The sequence below is a fragment of the Gymnogyps californianus genome, unplaced genomic scaffold (assembly GCF_018139145.2).
Source record: "Gymnogyps californianus isolate 813 unplaced genomic scaffold, ASM1813914v2 HiC_scaffold_58, whole genome shotgun sequence".
Taxonomy (NCBI): Eukaryota; Metazoa; Chordata; class Aves; order Accipitriformes; family Cathartidae; genus Gymnogyps; species Gymnogyps californianus.
The window spans coordinates 293998-316689 of NW_026114451.1; the positions used below are offsets into that span (position 1 = coordinate 293998).

The 22692-nt window shown below is 39.5% G+C and overlaps 1 protein-coding gene across 1 annotated transcript in view; it reads left to right on the top strand.

Moving 5' to 3' along the window:
• LOC127028997 (microtubule-associated serine/threonine-protein kinase 4-like) overlaps window positions 1–22692 on the top strand; it is a 119910-nt gene that overhangs the window by 83351 nt on the left and 13867 nt on the right. The window contains 10 exon segments of the mRNA XM_050914677.1: window positions 5280–5488; window positions 6224–6362; window positions 7375–7507; window positions 8830–8995; window positions 12017–12118; window positions 15200–15322; window positions 15574–15686; window positions 19694–19821; window positions 19924–20156; window positions 22018–22218. Coding sequence (XP_050770634.1) covers window positions 5280–5488; window positions 6224–6362; window positions 7375–7507; window positions 8830–8995; window positions 12017–12118; window positions 15200–15322; window positions 15574–15686; window positions 19694–19821; window positions 19924–20156; window positions 22018–22218 — 1547 coding nt within the window.

Here is a 22692-nt window from a genome sequence, read left to right on the forward strand (position 1 = left end):
AAACCCGGTTGTCCCTTTCCTCCACCTGCTGGATCTGGATTCATCTGGATCTGTGGGTAACTGCTCATTATCCGGATCATTATAAATCACCTCCAGCATGGCTAATTCCCTCAGGTACTGAATACCTCTCTCCATGGTGGTCCACTTGCCTGGGTGATATGTAGCATCTTCCTTGAAGGGGTATCTTTCCTTCATGCCTGACAGGAGTCGCCTCCAGAGGCTGAAGGATTGTGTCTTTTTTTCCAATCACCTTGTCAATGCCCCCTTCCCTAGACAGCGATCCCAGCTGTTTGGCTTCCCTACCCTCTAATTCCAAGGTACTGGCTCCATAATATCGAGCAGTGTTTGGTAGATACTGGCCAGGGCCCAGCACAGTGCAATAAGTTGTGCCTTTTTGGAATAGCCACAGCATTTTCCTTTCAGATATTCTACCACTTCATCAGGGTCCTGTAGTTGTTCGGGAGTGAAGTTCCAAACCATTGGAGGTGAGAAGTTCTCTAGATACCTGCCCATATTCTCCCACATGCCGTGCCACCCATGACTATCCAGCCTTGGGGCAGATCTCTGGGTGGTATTCATAAAAAGAAAATTTTTGTAACCTTAAACAAGACCTGGAACACATTCAGGAGACATACATAGCAATAGGAACATGCTGGTTTGAACATCCCAAGGATATTCAAAATTCTCAAGAGCTGTTGTAATTAGCCTGAAGGAGAAAGGGGAGGTGAAAGAGCGGGAGAAAGTATCCCCCCCATCTTCCCCATAGATTGGGTGCGATTACTAATAAATTCCGAGAGAAGGCGCCCGAGGTACGGGCATGACAACAATGCCACATACAAATACCAGCTTAATCTCATGACCAGTGATGTAGTCATATCATAAGTCGACATTACCCAGTACAGCAAAATGATAGTCCTGATCCCTCTCCCAGAGGTGATAAACATCACTGCAGGGAATACATAGTGCATATAAGAACTTACATAACACCACCATGTGAACAAATGAACCAACATTGTAACCAGCAACTATTTAACTAATATAAGAAATGCATATAACAAATTTGTTTTAACATGCTCTGGTCAGATCTGTCATTATCTCAACCCTTCAGGCCCCACGTTGGGCGCCAAAAAGGACCGTCGTTGTTTAAGCCCAGTCGGCAACTAAGCACCACGCAGCCGCTCACTCACTCCTCCCTACCCTGGTGGGATGGAGAGGAGAATCGGAAGAAAAAGGTAAAACCTCGTGGGTTGAGATAAGGACAATTTAATAGGACAACACAAGGAGAGAAGAAGCAATAATAACAATAATACTAATAAAAAAATGTATAAAGCAAGTGATGCACAATGCAATTGCTCACCACCCGGAACCCGATGCCCAGCCCATTCCCGAGCTGTGATCCCTCTTCCCCCCCTCCCCCGCCAGCTCCCCCAGGTTATATACTGAGCATGACATCATATGGTATCGAATATCCCCTTGGCTAGTTTGGGTCAGCTATCCTGGCTGTGTTCCCTCCCAGCTTCTTGTGAAAATTAACTCTATCCCAGCTGAACCCAGGACAGAGCTGTAAACTAGGCCTGAAGCCTTTAAGTAATTTAGAGAAAAAACAGGAATCTTGGTTGTAAGATTTGAGGGACAGATTGCCTAACAGTTAAGTTGGAGCAATTCAGGAACTCAGTTAAATGTTTTATCTTTTTTTTTTTTTGGTCATCTTAACACATGTGCACAGTGTTTTATATTTTTGCCTAGCTAAGGGTATTTTAGAGATACTTTTTCAAGTTGAGATTTATGTTGGAAGTGGAAGAAGGTGATGTTTGGACAATGCCATAGTTTATGATTTTTTTTATTTCTCTTGGAAAGTAAACTTTGCTTGCTTTGTTGAAATACAGCATCAATAAAATACAGAGCACTTGAGCACCTGTTGAGATCCATACAGTGAAATCAGAGGATGTTTTGGAAATATCTTGTTGCCATGTTATGAAAACAGAAAGGGGGAGGTAGGAAAGCAAATTCTTCTTTTGAAAGCGCAGGAGGTTGCAACAGCGCCACTCTGCGGCTTTGCAGGCAGAGAGGGCATACCACTGTCATTGAATGGATCGACAGGGCAATCGGATGTTCTGGATGTTCTTAATACATTGCTTTTGTGTTAAATGAATTCTCAAATTTACGGTTGTCTTTATAATATACTGAAAATCATGAGCTGCATTTAATGATCAAGGCCAAGAAACTGAGAGTGAGGTATTGTGCTGTCTCTTAAAAGCACATATAAAGCAAAGATAAACTTCCACCTAATGCTCTAGCTATAACATTCTGTAAAGTAAAGAATAGAGAGAGATGTGGGAAAGTGGGCCTGTGGGGGAAAAAGAAAAGGTGTGAGTTCAGTGCCAGGATTAGGAGAAGGTAGCAAGATGACAGCTTCGAGGAGAGTGAATGGAAACTGGAAGGCCATCACAATCTACATGATAATTTATTATACAATAACAGAAGCATACTTCAAAGGTGGCAAATCAGAGTTCAAAATTACCCAAGACAAAGTTGTTATGTGCCAGAACTCACTGTGGTTGTTCTCATCATTTTACTTCAAAGTTCAGCATCTTCAGTGTCTCAGCAGATGTGTGCTTTACTCCAGGCTTTCCATTTTGATTAAGTTGAAGCCCCACTTCTGTGCAGAAACATGGAAGATTTCCTGTTTCTCTCTTTTTTCTTTTTTTTTTTTTTTAAAAATGTCCAGGCAATTTATATATCTTTATTTAACTGTTTCTCTTTGGGAAGGTTTCATTTTCTATGTATCATTTTAGTGACATTTCAGCAAATTCTAATATGATCTTTCGAACTGTGGGAGCTGAGAACACAGGTGTTGCAGGCAGTCCCGGGCGCAGTTGTTGCAGTGTGCTTAGTTTAGTGTACTGATAGGCTGGGGAAATGGCATCACTGCTGCGAACTGGGAGCGTCCTGGAGGACGAAAGGATGTCTTCTGCAGGAATAACGTGCTGCTGTCTAGGGCATAGTTTCCTTTTAAAGCATAAATGCTGTTTGCTCAGGTTACTGTGATATACAGCAGAGGATGTGAATAAGTAATGATAGACATTTTTATACATTGAAGATCATTTAAAATCACTTTATATAGTACAAACAGTGTATGCATCTATAAACATGAGAGAGAATTGTATTGCAGTTGTCTCGTGAGTCTGGTACACTTGAACTAAACAATTTTTTTCTGAGGAGTTGCGGATAACTGAATCCTAGTAGAAATTTATACAGTTACCTGCCTGTGACTATAAGACTGGAGAATACAACTTAAAGAGCTGGGGAAACATAACCAGCATGTCCCACATATTTACTGGATTGGATAGTTCTTAGAACTTACTAGTTCTTCATCTTTAAATAAGGTAGTAATGACCTTACAGATCCACATGATCTGCAAAGGGGATTTATTAAGATGCTGTAATAATATGCTCTGGTTAATATCTGCCTTTCAAGAGTTCATCTTGACATGCTCTCCAAATTAAAGCTCTGAGAAAGATCCGCATACCGAGTCCTCAGCCAGTCCTCAGTTCATTCATATAACTTTTTTTTTTTTTTTTTTAAGGATTGACGCTTCAGGCACCTGAAGGGCTCACTTTTGTACATGCCAGGAGTGTACAAGGGGACTGAAATAGGGAAAAGATGAGATTAAGAAGCTAAGACTGACTGACAGGAGATAGCAACAAAGGAGAGGGGAAAACCAGAATGTAAAGGAAAGAAAAGCAAAGGAAAAGAGTTGTAAGGAAGGGATGGAGAGAAAAATGAGTATGAGGGGAGCAGAAGGAAGAGGTGCAGGACAAAAGGTGTGAAACCAGCAGGGAGGAGTAATGGAGCTGAATAACTCTGTCTTTATTCCAGCTTGGGAGGGGCAAGAGGGAGTGAGACCTAGTAGGAGGCACTAAGGGTGGGGTTTGTCTTGGGTTTTGCCCAAGGTGGTTTTCCCCTACTTTCATAATGGTGTAATGTCTCTTACCTGCCCTACGCTCAGACAAGAGCAAAGGATTAACGAAAGCTTTTGGAATCAGTAAGAGAAACTTTCTTGTCTAGAAAAAGTTTTCCTCCACAAAGGAAAGCAGAAACAGTGTTGATGTTTTTCAGTGTCTGTAACTTTGGTAGCTGTGTGAAGATCTTCATAAAAATAGTAAGGCAAGAATTGCTTTTTGTGTTTAAATAATAGGACCTCATGGGGGCAACAAATAGAATTTAAAAACTACATAATTGAGTCCCATTTTTTCCCCCCCCTCTATTTTCTCCTTTTTGTCCTTTCTTTCCATAAACACTCACTACTGTGGTAATTATATACTGGAGATGCTAAAAGCATTAAATGCTGCAAAGTAGATTTCAAGCAAGGCAAACGTTTTCAGGATTTGCCACAAGGGATTTTGAGAAATGCAGCAGTAATGTCCTGTGTCAGTGTTTCATGGCAGAGTGATTCCTTCTCCTGAGCCTTGAAAATAAGAAGGCTTGTCCACATGAGGTTTTCTTTCACTTTGCTTCCCCCACTGCCTTGACCTTATCTAACCAAGCTTATAGGAAACTTTGTACCCGGTACACCAGTGGAAATTCTGCATGACAAGATACATCTTAATCCCACATTATCATGCAGTTAATGCAGTGATCTTTGTTTTGGATTACCTACTGGTGACCTACGCCTGATATGGATCAGTGCTGATGTCAGGGACTGCACAAGTACAGAAGATTTTGTACCTGGCAATGAGGGAGCCACCCCATCAAGCAACTTCTGAACAACCTTCATGAGAAACCTGTGACATGTTTTAAAATCCCCTGGACCAGAGTCTGAGTCATAATTATCTGACAGCACACTTACAAAATAAGCATCTGTCAGAATGATTTATAACACTATGCCATAGTTGGGGTTTGTATATAATCCTATGCTGATGGAAACGCCCAAAATCTGTCTGAGCTGAGAGAGTTTGCTATATCTGTTGGAGGGGGCATTTGCTATATCTGTTGTTTGGTTTGGTTTTTGGAGGGAGGGGTGGTGGTTGTTTTTCTAATTTGTGTACTAATTTGTGTTGACTGAGACTCATCCTGGTTATGAAACAAAATGAGGTCTGTAGCCATTCTCTGATGTGAAAGGCTGGTCAACTACATTAAATTAAAACCAAGTCTTTTATATAATATTTATACAGTGGTTTTTTAATATATATTTATTTGTAAAAAAAGTATTTTAAAATACATTTTTAATACAGTTATTCAGTCCTTTTTCTTTTTCTCTCCCATTTGAACTTCTTCAGTGCGGTTTATTTTGTGAGACATAAAGAAACCAGACAAAGATTTGCCATGAAGAAAATTAATAAGCAGAATCTCATCCTCCGAAACCAGATTCAACAGGCCTTTGTCGAACGCGATATCCTGACGTTTGCAGAAAATCCATTTGTTGTCAGCATGTATTGCTCCTTTGAAACAAGACGTCATTTATGCATGGTCATGGAATATGTAGAAGGTAAAGTGTTTGTTCTGTTTTACAGAGGAAAAAGGGGGGTTTCTTATACCAAGAAAGAAAAATAAGCTGTATGGTACTTGCATTAGAAAGGCCCTCCTCTGTACTCTGGCAATAGAGATTTAGGATCTAAATCCAACAACAAGGTGGCTTTTTTCCCAGTCGTCATCTACTGGTGAGAGCTTGTAAAACACTTGTGCTCCAGCTATAATGGGAAATAATTGCTCTTTGAATAAGTTCCTCATAGACTGTAATCATAAGTGTCCTAGCATTCAAAGTTCATGTGGAAATGCTGTTTGCTTTTCTGGAGTTCAAATTTTCATTAGCATGTATTGGGGTATTTGTAATAGTTATTTTTACAAAGAAAGAGGGAAGAGGAAGCAATTTGAAAAGGTGCTAATGCTGAAGGAAGACAGTGGACAGAGACAGTACAAGATGAGATACCCAGGCTATGGTTGTGTGCAGGGGGGTGTTTGCTTTTTTTTTTTTTTTTAATTTTTTTAAAGTAGCAGCACAGGCTTTATTGGTTTCCAGCTGAACCCTTGTACTGCTCGCTCCCAGCTTCACACTGTTTTTCCAGTACAATAGTTGGTGTGATTACATGTTCAATTGGATCATCTGACTGGAAAATAAACATTTATGACTACAATTTGTGCCTACTTCTGCAAATTGTATGGATTATACTGATACACCTAAGAATTTATAGCATCATCTGGAACATTTGTCCTGTTTTCACAGGTGGAGACTGTGCTACTTTGATGAAGAATATAGGTCCCTTGCCTGTAGACATGGCAAGGATGTACTTTGCAGAAACTGTTCTGGCCTTGGAATACCTTCATAATTATGGAATTGTACACAGGGATTTGAAACCAGACAAGTATGTATATAGAATATAAACAAAAGAGGACTTTGAAATTGTTAGATAAAATATGAAAGGTGTAAATTTGCTATGCATGAAATGTTTTTGTTATCGTGAATGTTATGTAGATTCACAATTTCTGCACAATATGTGAATTTTCATTACCTGCAGTTACAGAGAATGTGTTTTTTCCAAAAGTGCTCTTTAAAATCCTTTAAGATAGGAGAGGCTATCAAAGTAGCTAAAGAAAAATGTACTTACTCTTCTGGCTGAAATGAAGGGAAATGCATTTTGGTCATTAAGGAAAAGATCTTTCAAAGTATGCTTAAAACACTGTTTAATACAAAGTATCATCAACTTGCAGATATTTGCATATACAAAGATAAGATTGACCAGATGGGAAATCTTTCTTGTTTCATTTTTTTGCAATATTTAGAAATACAGTATATCTCCTATACATTTAAATAACATTACAGCAAGTAGCTGTAGTGAAAAGTATGACTGTTGTATCTCCATTAATCTTTTCCCTGTTTCATATTTAAAAAAAAAAGAAGAATTGGAGTCACATATGTTGAGTGACAATACCTTCATAGAATGATAACCTCAGGCCAGTGTAGTATTAGTTACCAGCTAACTTAATACCTGAGGTTTTTTTCAAATGAATGACCCAGCTTGTTACAGACAGAAAATGCCCACCTCACTTCAAAAGCTAAATTTATTCTATTCTAGATCTTTCAGAATGATGAATCTCTCTTTTTGTTTGAAGCATCTAACATTCAACTCTCAACACTTGTATGGTTCTATAAGATGATGTGCAATTGCATATAAAAAGTTTGTTTACATCTGGTAATAATAGTAACAAATGTAAGACTGTCAGATTTTTAACCTGTTTATTTTGTACCTGGTTAAATTACTTTTTAAGCTGTCTTTATATTTTTGTCATCCTGAGGAAACATTTTCCTCCAAGAATAATAATAAGCATATAATGTTGAATTATATCACAGTAACTTCAGATCATTCTAATTTTCAGTTTATTGGTAACATCCATGGGCCATATAAAGCTTACAGACTTTGGCCTGTCAAAGGTGGGGCTAATGAGTTTGACTACCAATCTGTATGAGGGTCACATTGAGAAGGATGCCAGAGAATTCCTTGACAAACAAGTAAGACACAGCTTTTTTCATTTCTACGTCGAGTGTTCAAATGAAGTGATGTTTTGCCAGCAGAATGTACTGTAATACTGTATAAACTGTTGTTATTTCTGCATTGGTATTCCAATTGTATATGTCAGTTACTTTTACTGATGCCCTGCAGATTATTCTAGGCTTTTTTCTTTCTACGTTAGGATCTATTAGTAAGATGAACAATCTAATTGTGTGCAAGTGGATCTGTGAGAGGCACAAATGGAAAACTGTTTTTATAAGGAATTCAGAAGTCTCAGCAGAGTACTTGTGGAGCTCATGATGCATTGTACAACCAAGGGTGCTAAAATCCTTGCTGTATCCTATTTCCCTTTAAGCATGCCTCATTACCATTGCTCACAATCTGTTCACTGTAAAAGTTACTTAAGATAAAACCATCACAACTTTCATGTTGTCGTGGTTTAACCCCAGCCGGCAACTAAGCACCACACAGCCGCTTGCTCACTCCCTCCCAATGGGATGGGGGAGAGAATCGGAAGAGTAAAAGTGAGAAAACTCATGGGTTGAGATGATAAAGACAGTTTAATAAGCAAAAGCTGCGCACACAAGCAAAGCAAAACAAGGAATTCATTCACTACTTCCCATCGGCAGGCAGGTGTTCAGCCATCCCCAGGAAAGGAGGGCTCCATCATGCATAATAGTTACTTGGGAAGACAAATGCCATCACTCCAAACGTCCCCCCCTTCCTTCTTCTTCCCCCAGCTTTATATGCTGAGCATGATGTCATATGGTCTGGAATATCCCTTTGGTCAGTTGGGGTCAGCTGTCCTGGCTGTGTCCCCTCCCAACTTCTTGTGCACCCCCAGCCTCCTCGCTGGTGGGGTGATGGGAGAAGCAGAAAAGGCCTTGACTCTGTGTAAGCACTGCTCAGCAATAACTACAACATCCCTGTATTATCAACACTGTTTTCAGCACAAATCCAAAACATAGTCCCATACCAGCTACTATGAAGAAAATTAACTCTATCCCAGCCAAAACCAGCACACATGTAAAGATAAGGATATGTTTAAGTTAAATAAAGTATTTGCTGTGATGGACTCCCATGTATGAAAAGCAAACTGTCCTTTGCATGACAGACATGCAAATGTGATTATGATGCCCGTAAATGTTAGATAGGTCATTCTAAAAACATTAGATGTTATGCAAACTCAGCAGACTAAAACCTATGGAATTCTATTTTTCCATGTTTCCACATTATTTTACATTTCAAGAATTATAAATTATGTGATATAGCTAGTACCACTAGACTTATTTTACCATCATGCTTATTTTCTTTCTTTTAGGTCTGCGGTACACCTGAATACATAGCTCCTGAAGTGATACTGAGACAGGGTTATGGAAAACCAGTGGACTGGTGGGCTATGGGAATTATACTTTATGAATTTCTTGTTGGGTGTGTGCCATTCTTTGGAGATACACCAGAAGAGCTGTTTGGACAAGTAATCAGTGGTGAGGATCATCACAAAAAAACAGATTTCTTAGCTTGCTGTGAAACATTTCAATTTATGTTAATAGTAAAGATTTTTACAAATTTACTGATACACTAGGTTTTCAAGCTAGTTTTGCTCAAAAAAAAAAAAGACACCATTATTGTAATATTGTAATATACAATTTGCTGTCAAAGCAATAAGAATAAATTTGGATTAAAAGCTGAACTTACCGTATATTGTTGCTGAGTACAGAAATGCAGTAAAGTACAATGGTTAAGCTACACTGTTTGAAAAAGAAAAGCAGTATTAGTAGAAAAGTCATGTCACTATGGCACAGTGTTTTCAGTCTTTAGTAGAGAAATTACACCAGAGAAGAAATGGTTAACATAAATTTGCGTAAATGGGAAAATGCCTCATGGTACAATGAAGAAATTAACAAAGATGTAATAAAACCCTAAACTGAATGACTCCCGAATAATAAATAATGAGAAAGAGAAGGAAACAAATTCAATTCACAGATTGTTAATGATTTCATTGGTGACTGTTGTAGTGTAATGTTATTCCTGTAACAGCTGTTCTTCTTTCATTTAAAATTCAATAACCTTTTAGATCTTAACCTGCAAGCTGACCCTAAATACTGTTATGTGGCTTGTAGCAAAACTGAATGATAATTAAACGGAATCATTTACTATCCTACCTGCTGTTTCCATAAATTTCCCAGATGCATAGATGTAGAAGGCCTCTATTTATGCCAAAAGTTTAACAGAATGGCACCTCTGTTACTGAATATTTCCCAGTCTGTTTTATGGTCTGCTTAAAAGGTCCATTAGCTAAGACCAAAAAAACCCAAACAAACAAACAAACAAAAACCCCAATAGAAACAAAACTAACCACACCTCCAGTTCCTTGTTCTCTGAGAATGCAACAAATCCCCTTTTGTACATAAGGAGACACTCTGTCATCATCTCACTTTCCTCCATCTCTGAAGTTGAAAGCCAGGCATGTTTGTAAATGGTAATGAAATAGATTTTTTTTTTTTTAGTTGCCTCTAGTATATGACCTCTTTATACAACATCCTAGCTGTTTATGGATTTATAACTATGCTGTTTTCTGATGTGATACACCAAGGCCTGAGTGACAAGGAGAATCAACTGTTTAATTAACACAAGCAGCAAATGCTGGCTTTGTTCTGGATGCCTCACAGCTGCGATGCATATTCATGCTTTATTTTCCAAATCAGGTTTAAACTGCAGTGGAAGATGTAGGCAGGCAAATATGGAAATAACCCATGTTTTTATTGCATTTCCAGACACATGCACATGTGTTTTTATCTTTATGTTCTTTGGCTGGGAGGAGGGGAGGGAATAGTCTAAAATTAATGACAAAATTTGCACTTTAGACTTTATTTCACATGTTGCATTAATTTTACATTTTGTAAACCAAATTGTTATGTGTTACAATCTAGCTGATACTTATGTAAATAACTTTATCTGTTTGAATGTGTCCATTTATCTTCCAGAAATTATCTGTAGAAGTGTATGTTTGTAAACCTGATCCATTCCCACTCACTCTCCAAGACTGTTGGTCAGCTTAGTTTCTTGTTTTGATGTTGACTTGTCAGGCTTTTTTATTTTTTTTTTTTAATATCCTTACTTACTGAAATCATTCTTACTGTCAATATCTGCAGGAGAACTTTTGTTGGATAAGATTCCTGTGCTAACATATATAGTCCCCTTGTATTCAACTGTAAAAGCCATGTAACAGAATCCAAACTATATAGCATAGACTTTTATTCCAGTTTCTGTGGGTGAAATCTACATTCTACTTGAAAATCTACTTAAAAATCTTGCCCCCTCATTTTAGCTCCTTTCTTCTTTGTTGTAGGTTGTCTTTCCTTCCCCCAAGTTGTATGAGTACAACTGTGGGAGGCCTCAGTGTAAACTTAGATGCCTAAAATGGTCATGGTTAAAAATAACCCTCCAGAAACAGGTTACATTTCATGCCTGTTTATTTCAGTACCTTTCTTTAAACTCTGAAATGCAAAGATTAATCTCATGTGTAGCTTCTGATCATTATTTCTCCAATGATGATCATTTTGAAGGAAAAATCTAGATCATATAATTACAAAAAAATCCTTAACAGTCTTCTGTATTTCCTGAGCTTCTAGCATTCTGTTTCTCTGATGCCAAAATCCTTGTACCTCCCAAGAAACTTCTGCAGAGTTTTGTCTCAACCTGCCATATATTACATTTGTAGAGGCAGCTTCTGCTAAAAATCAGACAAAACTTGCCGTGTAAGCTTTTATAAAGTTCATGTTCATATTGAAACTGGCACAATTTTCCATTGTTTAATTTAAATGAAGGTTTGGCAGAATTTTTATTCAGTCTTACCTGGATGCTGCTTGGCTTAATATCTTGACTGCAAGATTTAGGTGCAACTTGCTATGAAGTACAAAAGCCTTAGTAGTATAAGAGTCAGTAGAGTGAGGTTTTTTTTCCTCTGAAGTATGAGAGATTTGGAAAAAAGTTACATTGGCATGTATCTCTCCAGAGCAGAGTCCAATACTTCAGCCCTTAGTCATGGGAGTAATGACTTCAATGAATCTACTAGCATTAGAGAAGGATTACAGATGTGAGCAGTGACTGCTTGGTCAGTCAGGTCAGCTGTGTCCATCTTATCAGCAGTTTCTGTGGAACAGAACTAAAATTTAAACCATGATGATGGGGGGGGAGGGACAGCATACAAGTATGCTAGTGTTTTGCAATAGTTTTCCATGAGCCAAGCATTCCTGTATTCTGTTGTTAAACACTGTTTTGGGTTAAAGGATACTTCCGAGGAAAATGGGACCATAAAAATATGTTTATGGAGTCTGTATAGAGAGTATTAAAATCAGAAGTAATTGGTATGCAACAGAGAGCAACTTGAAAAAGTTGCCTTAACTCTGACTTTATTGCTAGCTCACTATGAGAGCTTTCATACAGTTTCTGCTGAATGTTGGGATCAGACTTAAATAATAACAAACAACTTTCTGTTTTGCTAGATGAAATCAACTGGCCTGAAAAGGATGAAGCACCACCTCCAGATGCCCAGGATCTGATTACCCTGCTGCTCAGGCAGAATCCTTTGGAAAGACTGGGAACAGGTTAGGAGGCACTATTTTAAATTGTTAGTGTGCTAGAAATAGCTTCTACATTCGGCATTGGGAGCTTTTGTTCACCTATTTGTTTTGCCCGGGAAACATCTGTCAGGGCAAGTAGCATGACAACATGTCATTATAGCAGAGGGTATTTTATAGATTCAAACCAGTAATATGAGCTTAACAAGATGATGACTGTCCTTTTGTGGAGTTTACATGTGGTCGTTCGCATTTATTCTTCTCTTACTTTGACAAGTAAAACAGAAACCTCTCAAAGACCCAGTTAGCCATTGGATGGGGTTCCTTCATGAATACAATATTAAATAACTAAACACAGAAGTAGAGAAGGAAAATCAATACACAACTGATGCTTCTTTTTCCAGAAGTATCTTAACCTAGCAAATTAGTTCCTCCAGGCTTTAGGGTGGTTGATGAGTACTCGAACTAATTATTCAGAAATTACTGTCTGAGGTTGTCTTGTGAAAGGTCTTGTCATTCTCATTCAGCACTACTGCCTTGCATGAAAAAGAATAAAACCAAAAGTGTGAATGTTAAGGAAGTAAACGGATGTTGGTGAGAACGCAAGCTGCCAGCTTCTTCCACTGTAGTTATTCAGTGCTTTGCTCGTTCCATTTCAAGTGAAGAACCTGGCATGTGGTATTAGGAGCAGTGAGCCTGCATAGACTAATGAAAGCACTGTGCATTTATGTAATAGAGTTTATTTGTTAGTTGATGGAGCAGGCTTATTTGGGAATTTGGGTGAGAGGCAGTAGTGAAGAATATTGCACATGATTTTTAAAGTGTTAATGCATGGGAGCCCTAGTCACTGACTGCCATCCCACTGGGCAAAGCACTGTGTAAACACAGCAAAAAAGGCCTCCTATGTAAAAGAGCCTGAATATAAAGCCATATTTTTATTTATAGTGAATACTGTATGCCATGAATATAAATATATTGGGGATGCTAAGGAAACCAAGTGGCAGGTTGAGTCAACATGACAGTATTTGGAAAATTGCTGGCAAAACTGAGTCCAGCAGTCAGATTGTGCTGCATATTTTTAGAGCTAATATGAAAAGGAGCTTTAGGAATCAGTTCATAACTGGCCTTACCACAGCCACTCAGGGGGAACATGAGTATAACCCAGACCCCAAGTACTATTGACATGGTCCCAAACGACAGGTCTTCCTTTGGGACATGGTGACATGACAGATGAGTGAACTGCATGTCCCTTGCTCCCTGAGCATCTGGGATCTCTGTAGACTTAGACTTCACTGTAGCTGATGGTCTGGAGTAAGTGGCATCCAGCAAAGTTTGTTGTTCTCTCTTGCCCCATGTTGAACAAGGTAAGAGTGAGGGAGGTATCATGCCTCAGTCAGCTTCTCCACTTGCTGCCTGCTTCATCTGCTGCAAAGGGCACTACTGCCAAAGGCAAAATGAAGAGCCACAACTAGATCCATTCCCTTGTTTTAAGTATACTCCTTTCAGGCATTGTCGTTTCATTGCCAGGATGCTTTTTCCTGGTAAACGTAGCGTTAATGCAAGACTGTCACCCTGTGAGAGGCTGGATCACAAGTAGATTGCAAATTCTGCCTCTATTTTGCTACAGCTGGTTGAGAAAGTGAATTAGCTAGAATGAGGCTGGCTTAAGTCCTGTAATGGTCAGTGCTGCCACACAGAGCATCTGTGCAATTTGTTTACAGGCTGATTTCTTTCGACTGTTCGTGGTTTCTCAAGAGCTGGCAGTCTGAAGAAGGCAATCAGGCAGCCATTTCTTTGAAGCACAGAGGGGTGTTTAAAAACCACAACAAAGGTTTTTAAGTGTCAGAAGCAACTCACAGAAACGGAGGCTGCAACATGACAAGGTCCCACAGGGGCACTGGAAAATAGCATGATTTATCCCAGGCTCCATCATGCATTTCAAATGACAGTCCTATCTAATACGTATTAGCTAGCTGCATAACACTCCATGAAAATTGTAATCATGTACTTGCTCAGGAGACCCGAGTGGCATAGTCAAGTTGAAAGAAGAGAGATAGATAGATACTATACTTCTTTTGAAGAAAGAAAATGACAGAAAAAAGACCTCTTTGGGTTTTTGAAGTGTCTGATACCTAGTCAAGAATTATACAATTCTGCCGTAATATTCCATTACTGTGTTCAGAGAAATGTTCACTCCTTGGCTAGTGACTTACAATTAGATGTGATTTTTATTTGCTTTGGGAAGATTTGGCTTTTATGAATTTTTCCCTGGTACAGTCAGAAAAGCAAAGAACCCAACCTAGAAATCTTGACACTGACTTAGGGACCAATCCTGGAGACTTCACGCTTTTTCTATGGCTCTCTCCTGACTTATCCTTGACATAGGGAAGTTTACGCACAGTATCAAGTTGGCAGTAACTCTTGCCGCTGTAGTTTATCTGTTCAGTTTTTAGAATTACTTTTATGCTTATTAATAACATCCCCTCCCACCTCCCCAGGACAAAAATTCCAGTACTTCATTGTGTTCTTATAGTTGTTTCTTAACTTGAAACTAGTGTAGTTGTTTAACACACATTATGACAAGTAGTAATCCAAGGCAGTAATCCATAAGAAGCTAAATGATAAGGTATTTCCTATAGAATTGTGTATTATTGCCATAAAACATCAAAAGGAGCTCCTGATCAGCAATGGTATTTACATTGAGCAACTATTAAGAATCATTCTTCATTGCTTTCTAATTTGCACTTACTCATCTAATGCATATATTTACATTTTGACGACTACTATTACTACATCTGATGCTTCTGACTAATGTGTAGCTGATAGATAATAATTAGCCTAGCCAGAAAAATAGAAATGTTAAAAGGGGGAAGAAGAAGATAAAGCAATGTCACCACTGTTAAAGAAATGGCAGCAACAAAACAGGGATAGGGAGGTGCTCTGACAGGTTTAGGGGAGATTCTAGTGGGAACGGGTAGTAGATTTTCCTGCCTGCAGTGATGACTATGCCTTTCCATGCTAATTTGCATTTTTTGACCAGGGATTTAGTTGAATCAATGTCAGAGGATTTGGTATCATTTGCTCAGTGTTTTTCTCTGTCTCCCCCAGGTGGTGCACATGAAGTAAAGCAGCATCAGTTCTTCAGGAGCCTCGACTGGAATAGTCTGCTGAGGCAGAAAGCAGAATTTATTCCACAATTGGAGTCTGAAGATGACACAAGTTATTTTGACAGTAGGTATTAGATGGTATTAAAAGAATGTGATGAACGCCTTGTTTAAATAATCACTGTCTTTGACTTTTGTATTTGCTTACTGCTTTGAAAATCTCCTTTATCAGAACCACTGACAGCTGTGCAATTTCACTGGTGGTTTGACGTTTCAGGAGAAATAATCTTAAGAATAAAATTATGCTTTTAGTTAATATTAAAGCTTGGTACCCATTCTTCCTGATAAATTCAAATACTATATTTCCCTTGTCTGTAGCTCGTTCTGAGAAATACCACCATATGGAAACTGAGGAAGAAGATGATACAAATGATGAAGATTTTAATTTGGAGATAAGACAGTTTTCTTCATGTTCACACAGATTTTCAAAAGTAAGTAAAAATTGCTATAATGTTAATATGTATTGTATACATAAACATTTTGCTGCTTCTGTAGAGTTTGGAAATGTTACATATGGAAGAGGTGTTTATGGCATTGTTTCTTCAAGAAACGTTAACTGAAATTGAGCAAGAATGAAATGAATACCATTAAATCAAAACATGGGAAGATTCTGTAGGAAAGTTATTTCTCGAAACCTTAAGATAATAGAAAATTATTGTAAATAGTTTGATATTTTCTGTAAAAAATTCATGATAGCATAAGAGAAATTTTAGGGAAACTGTTCTGTTAAATGCTAATGCATGTTTCTTATGTTGGTTTTCTTTGTACATAGTTTGCATGTTGCTCCAGTTGTGTCCTGGGTATCTTGCAGGCAACGGCATAACAAAGATTACAGTACTAGCTTATAGTAGAGATGAATTAAATGACATTAGACTGTAAGGAAAAAGCAAAGTAGTGGTTAGCATGTGATTTGGTCAAGGAGAAATGTGGATTTGAGGGAGTGATTTGAATGCTGTGAATTGAAGGTAAAGCTGACTGTCCAAAGGGTACTATAGTAGTTGGGATGAGAGCTAATTATTGCTGGACAAGGGATGCCAGTAGGAGCAGAGTGGACATGCTCAGGAAATACTGTGGAGGAAAAACTGGTAGGAAATAATGGATTAAGAAGTGGAATGCCTAATGAGCATGCATAGTCTTACATAGTAGGCAGCAGTGATTTTTCAAAAGCTTTCTATTAAAAAAGTTTCTTTAACCTACTTTAGGAACTGTTTAAAGGTATTTTGAAAGTCTGTGTTTATATCTTGTTTGTCCTGGCTTAATTGGTGGATTTTATACTGGCTCTGCAGTACCACATATGTATTGTATCTGTGATGGCATGGAGGAGCAGAGACAGGAATTGTGGATGTAGTTATCCTCATTCTGTGTAAACTCCTTATTTTGACTTGGTGGCATGTTTCAAATTCAGATACTGGTAAATGATCCAGTTTCTTTGGAGATAACTTGGACAAGAGGCAATGGGCACAAACTGAAATGCAGGAAGTTCTGTCTGAAGATAATAGAATAGAATAGTTCAGTTGGAAGGGACCTACAATGATCATCTAGTCCAACTGCCTGACCACTTCAGGGCTGACCAAAAGTTACAGCATGTTATTAAGGGCATTGGCCAAATGCCTCTTAAACACTGACAGGCATGGGGCATCGACCACCTCTCTAGGAAGCCTGTTCCAGTGTTTGACCACCCTCTCGGTAAAGAAATGCTTCCTAATGTCAACTCTGAACCTCCCCTGGTGCAGCTTTAAACCATTCCCGTGCGTCCTGTCACTGGATACCCAGGAGAAGAGGTCAGCACCTCCCTCTCCACTTCCCCTCCTCAGGAAACTGCAGAGAGCAATGAGGTCGCCCCTCAGCCTCCTTTTCTCCAAACTAGACAACCCCAGAGTCCTTAGCCGCTCCTCATAGGACATTCCTTCCAGCCTTTTCACCAGCTTTGTTGCCCTCCTCTGGATGCATTCGAGTACCTTAACATCCTTCTTAAATTGTGGGGCCCAGAACTGCACACAGTACTCAAGGTGAGGCCACACCAACACTGAATACAGTGGGATAATCACCTCTCTTGACCGGCTGGTTATGCTGTGTTTGATGCACCCCAGGATGCAGTTTGCCCTCTTGGCTGCCAGGGCACACTGCTGACTCATATTGAGCCTGCTGTCAACCAGCACCCCCAGATCCCTTTCTGCAGGGCTGCTCTCCAGCCACTCCTCTCCCAATTTATACTTGTGCTCGGTGTTACTCCGTCCCAGGTGCAGAATCTGGCGTTTGGACTTGTTAAATTTCATGCCACTGATGATTGCCCAATGCTCCAATCTATCCAGATCCCTCTGCAAGGCCTCTTGTCCCTCAAGAGAGTCAACAGCACCTCCCAGTTTGGTATCATCAGCAAACTTGCTAATGGTGCATTCAACTCCTGCATCCAGATCGTTGATAAAAATATTGAACAGAACTGGCCCTAGGATTGAACCCTGAGGGACAGCGCTGGTGACCGGTCGCCAGCCAGATGTAGCCCCATTCACTACAACCCTTTGAGCCCTGCCCTTCAGCCAGTTCTTCACCCAGTGCACCGTGTACCTGCTCATCTCACAGTTGGACAACTTGTCCAGAAGGATGCTGTGAGGGACAGTATCAAAAGCCTTACTAAAATCCAGAAAAAACTACATCCGCCACCTGCCCTTCATCCACTAGGCAGGTGACCTTATCGTAGAAGGATATCAAATTGGTTAAACAGGACTTTCCCTTTGTGAACCCATGTTGACTGTGCCTGAGGATTGCATTGTTCTTCAAATGCCTTTCAATAGTACCCAGCATAATCTTCTCCATAATTTTACCAGGAACTGAGGTTAGACTAACAGGTCTGTAGTTTCCTGGGTCTTCCCTCTCGCCCTTTTTGTAGATGGGAATAACATTGGCTAGCTTCCAGTCAGCAGGGACCTGGAAAGGAAGGAAACACTTTTTTACTGTGAGGGTTATCGAGCACTAGCACAGGTTGTCCAGAGAGTTTGTGGAGTCTCCATCCTTGGAGATCTTCAAAAGCCATCTGGACATGGTCCTGGGCAACCAGCTCTAGGTGACCCTGCTTGAGCAGGGGGGTTGGACTAGATGACCTGCAGAAGTGCCTTCCGACCTCATTCTGTGATTCTGTGAACTTGTCCTTTTGAAAGCTCTGTAACACAGTGTCCTGGTTTTGGCTGGGACAGAGTTAACTCTCTTCTTAGTAGCTGGTGCAGTGCTGTGTTTTGGATTCAGTGTGAGAATGATGTTGATAACACTCTGATGTTTTAGTTGTTGCTAAGTAGCGCTTATCTTAAGCCAAGGACTTTTCAGTTTCCCATGCTCTGCCAGCAAGCAGGTGCACAAGAAGCTGGGAGGGAGCATAGCCGGGGCAGCTGACCTGAACTAGCCAAAGGGGTATTCCATACCATGGAACGTCATGCCCAGTATATAAACAGGGGGGAGTTGGCCGGGAGGGGCAGATCGTGGCTCGGGCATCGGTCAGCGGGTGGTGAGCAATTGCATTGTGCATCACTGTTTTTATTTCCTTCCCCCCCCCTCCTTTTTTTTGTTATATTCCTTTTCATTACAATTATTATTATTATATTTCATTATTATTATTGTTAATTTTATATTTTACTTATTAAACTGTTCTTATCTCAACCCATGAGTTCTGCCTTCTTTCCCGATTCTCCTCCCCATCCTACCAGGAGCAGGGGGGGTGGGATGGGGAGTGAGGGAGCGGCTGCGTGGTGCTTGGCTGCTGACTGGGGTTAAACCACGACACACAGTAATAGTTTGGTTTGTTAATGTCATTATGTCATTGCATCTCTAGCTGTGCCTCTCGGGCTGTAGAATATACAGCTGATAGTTTCTGTATGCGATTTGTCAGCTAAGCAAACAAAAGAATTCCAAAGATCAGAGTTTATTTTTTTCTAAATCCTTTAGCCAAGTAATTTATTCTTAACTTCATGGTCAATTCAGATTCATTTTTCTGCTTTCCACACCTTACTGGTAGATATTAAGTCAGTATCTTAGGGTTAAGGTTGGTGGTTGTTTTTTTTTCTTGACTGACTTTATGGTTGTGAATTAATCCAAGATGTGTGTTGATCCTGTGACCTAGAGCCCCCAAGGCTATGGATTTTGATTGTAGTCTCGTGGTTCACACAGTGAAATGGGGAGAAAGCTGATGAATTCGTAATGAGAAGAGATGTTATTCGTGACCCTTTATGTGAGGAGCCAAGAAAGCAAAATAGGAAAGCATTTTAAGAACACAAACTCTTGGAAATTTAAAAAGGCTCGAGAAGTTTGAAGTATACACTCTGAAATACTGTATAAGCATTTAGAACATGCAGAGTACCACCTGAAATGTACTTTTCTGCATATCTTTTTATATCAAATATAAATTGTGGTGAGTTGGATTTTTTGTTGTTGTTTTTTGTATCTGTAATAGGTTTTTAGTAGCATAGATCGAGTCACTCAAACGCAAGGTGAAGAAAAGGAAGACACAGGAGACAAACCAAAAAGCGTAACATTGCCTTCTATGGAATCTTTAAGCTGGAGTTCAGAATATTCTGAAACGTAAGTAGAATGAGGTGCTGGAAGTGGTCCACGTCCTGCTTGTCAGGTAGCAGGCCTCCTCATCTCAATAACTGCATGAGAGTTTGCTTATTTCTAATGCAGACAACAAATATCTACATCCATCTCCTCTGACACTGGGAGTAGCAGGCAGCGACACAGTTCTGGTTTGCTTCCAAAGTTGGCCATATCAGCTGAAGGAGAACAGGATGATTCCACCTGCTTAGTGGGACCTCAGGAGGAACAGGAAAACTCTGTGTTTGTGGGCGAGGAAATAGTGCAAGATGAACCTGAAGTAACCACTCCAGCCAGTATGATCAGCAGCTCCACATTATCAGGTAATTCACAGTGGGTCTCTTGAATGATGACATTAGAAACAGTTGTGGATCTTCTTTGTTTAGCAGTAGCATTCATGGATTTAGAAGTCCTGCATTTCAGAACTGCTTTAAAAAAGAAAACATCCCCAAAGGGGGTCTGGTTTGGGCTCAGGCTCAAACTAATAAAATCTCATAAAAATATGTATGGGAAAGTGTCAGCATTTTTGGAAATGCCAACATTTGATGTTACTTCACTGACTCTGGAGGGCTGCTAGGCAAGTGAATAAAATTATGACTTTGACCATAGAGCTGTTGCAGGATCCTTCTGTGGATCCCTTGAGCACTTAAAGCACTATTTTTATACCTTTCCTCGATGAAGTTGGTGATTTTTTTTTTTTTTAATCGATCATCCTGGAGTCATTCCAACTGATCTGTATTGCTGTTTTCTAACACTCTGTGCTGTACCATTGTGTGTTTTTAATTAAGACATCTCAATGATGTATGCCTTTCAGAATTGGCAGGGTTGTCTTTGACTTGTGGAAATCACTTGTGTCATTAGGAATCTAGGAGGGAGTGTTGTAAACAATTCCCTACTTGAATAATTTATTTCCTTTATGCATCCATCTCCCAGCACAAGTATTTGCATGCATTTCAGTAGGATTCAGGGCCCTAGTATCTTGCTGGTTTTGTACTTTCAGAGGAGAGTTTTGTATAACTGTGGGAAGACCTGATACTTAATGCAGGTCTAGGCCTATATCAGTCTTACATTTGTCCATATATAGGTTCCAGTTACCTCCTCTCCACATATACCTGTCTTCAGCTTATTTCTCTTTTGTACCTCACTGAGTTGTCTCAAGATACCCCTTATATTATATCTCCTTTCTATCCCCATACCCCTAATTGTCCTTGTAGCCTGCATTTTCCTCAAGTCCATACAGCTGTACAACCATTTCCATCTCCTTCCCTTGTCAAAAACCTTGACTGTGCTGTATCCTGAGTCCTGCTCACTCCCCCAGCCCCATGTTGTGGTGTTGGCATTAGCGCAGCACAGTGATAACTCAAAGCATCTGTTCCTCTCTTGTCACTTATCAATTACACTTAAGAAAAATTTCATTTTTTTCTGTGGTCCATTAGCAACAGGATATTCAGTGACCTTAAAGAAATACTAGGAATTACTGCTGTGTCTTTAAACAGGCGACCTACCCTTGGTGCTTGTTTCATAAGGTCATACAACTTTCCTGTGACATCTTTGAATCTTTGAAGAAATCATTTGCAGGTTGTTCACATGACACAAGGCCTTTATGGTTTTTTTTATTGTTTGAAATGCTGTTGTCCTTCCTTCCATTCAATATTGTAGAAGTTCATTACCTATGATAGACTAATACTAATGTGGTTGTAATATTGAGTTTTGTGGTACCAGGTATCTTTCTCCTCATGAGTGTTGTAGAAAACCACCCAAAGAATAAAAGCAAAAGATAATAATTAAAAATAAAATTGTACTTAGTGTTTTAATGATTTTTGAAAAGTTAAGTTGATAGCAACTTATGTAGGATTGGAGCCTCTCATTTACTTTAGGAGGAGTTCACATGAAAAATAAATGTATGATTAAGTTCTCTAAGGTGAGTGCTGCATATTGAGATACCAAACTTGCTTTAGCTTTTGTCTACATTTTACTTTAGTCAGTGACTACATAAACTGTTGCTTCAATTCATTCTATTAACCTTAATGCATTCTGTAAGTCTGGAAGAATTACTCAGATTTCTATAATGTTGTTTTATGAACTTGTGGACAGAAAGAAAAATTCCTATCTCACAATTGTACTGTTTCCCCTCCCTGACCCACAGTTTTCCCTCAATGTGTTTATCCATTCTTCTTTGTACAGTTGGCAGTTTTTCAGAGCACTTAGATCAGATAAATGGAAGAAGTGAGAGCATGGACAGTACAGATAACTCCTCAAAGTCACCCAGTGAAGTTGCATCTCACATGGCTCATCAGCGATTAGAAAGCACAGAGATAAAGATCATCTCTGGAAAAGTCACAAAGTCCCTTTCTGCGAGTGCTTTGTCCCTCATGATCCCAGGAGGTAGAGATAAATCTTTTTGTTTGAAATGTTATGATTTGTGCATACTTGATGGTTTACGACATAAATGCAAGATTTTGGAGAGTCCAGAATGGATTCTATGTTACAGGGGTTTTTTGTTTCTCTTGTTGTTCATGTGTGTTACTAGATGGTCCCATCTTGTCAGCCAGTTACAGTGGTCACATCACAGCTGAGGGACCTTCTCTGACAGGAAAAACTGTAGCTTAGTGGTGACTACTTTGTCTTCGACCATGTGCATGCACAGCAGGATGCAGGCTTCAGTCCTGGCCCGTCCTACAGTAGGGTTGTAGCTTAAGTTCTAAGCAGCTCGCTAGGTACATCTCCACGAATAGCTGTTTATTACAGCAGCACACTGTAACAGCACTAGCCTGACTAGTTCTCTCCCATCTCCTGTAAGGAAAGGTGATAAGCCAGAGAGAAGTGTCACAAAAGTGGAAATAGCCTGTAGGCTCCTGT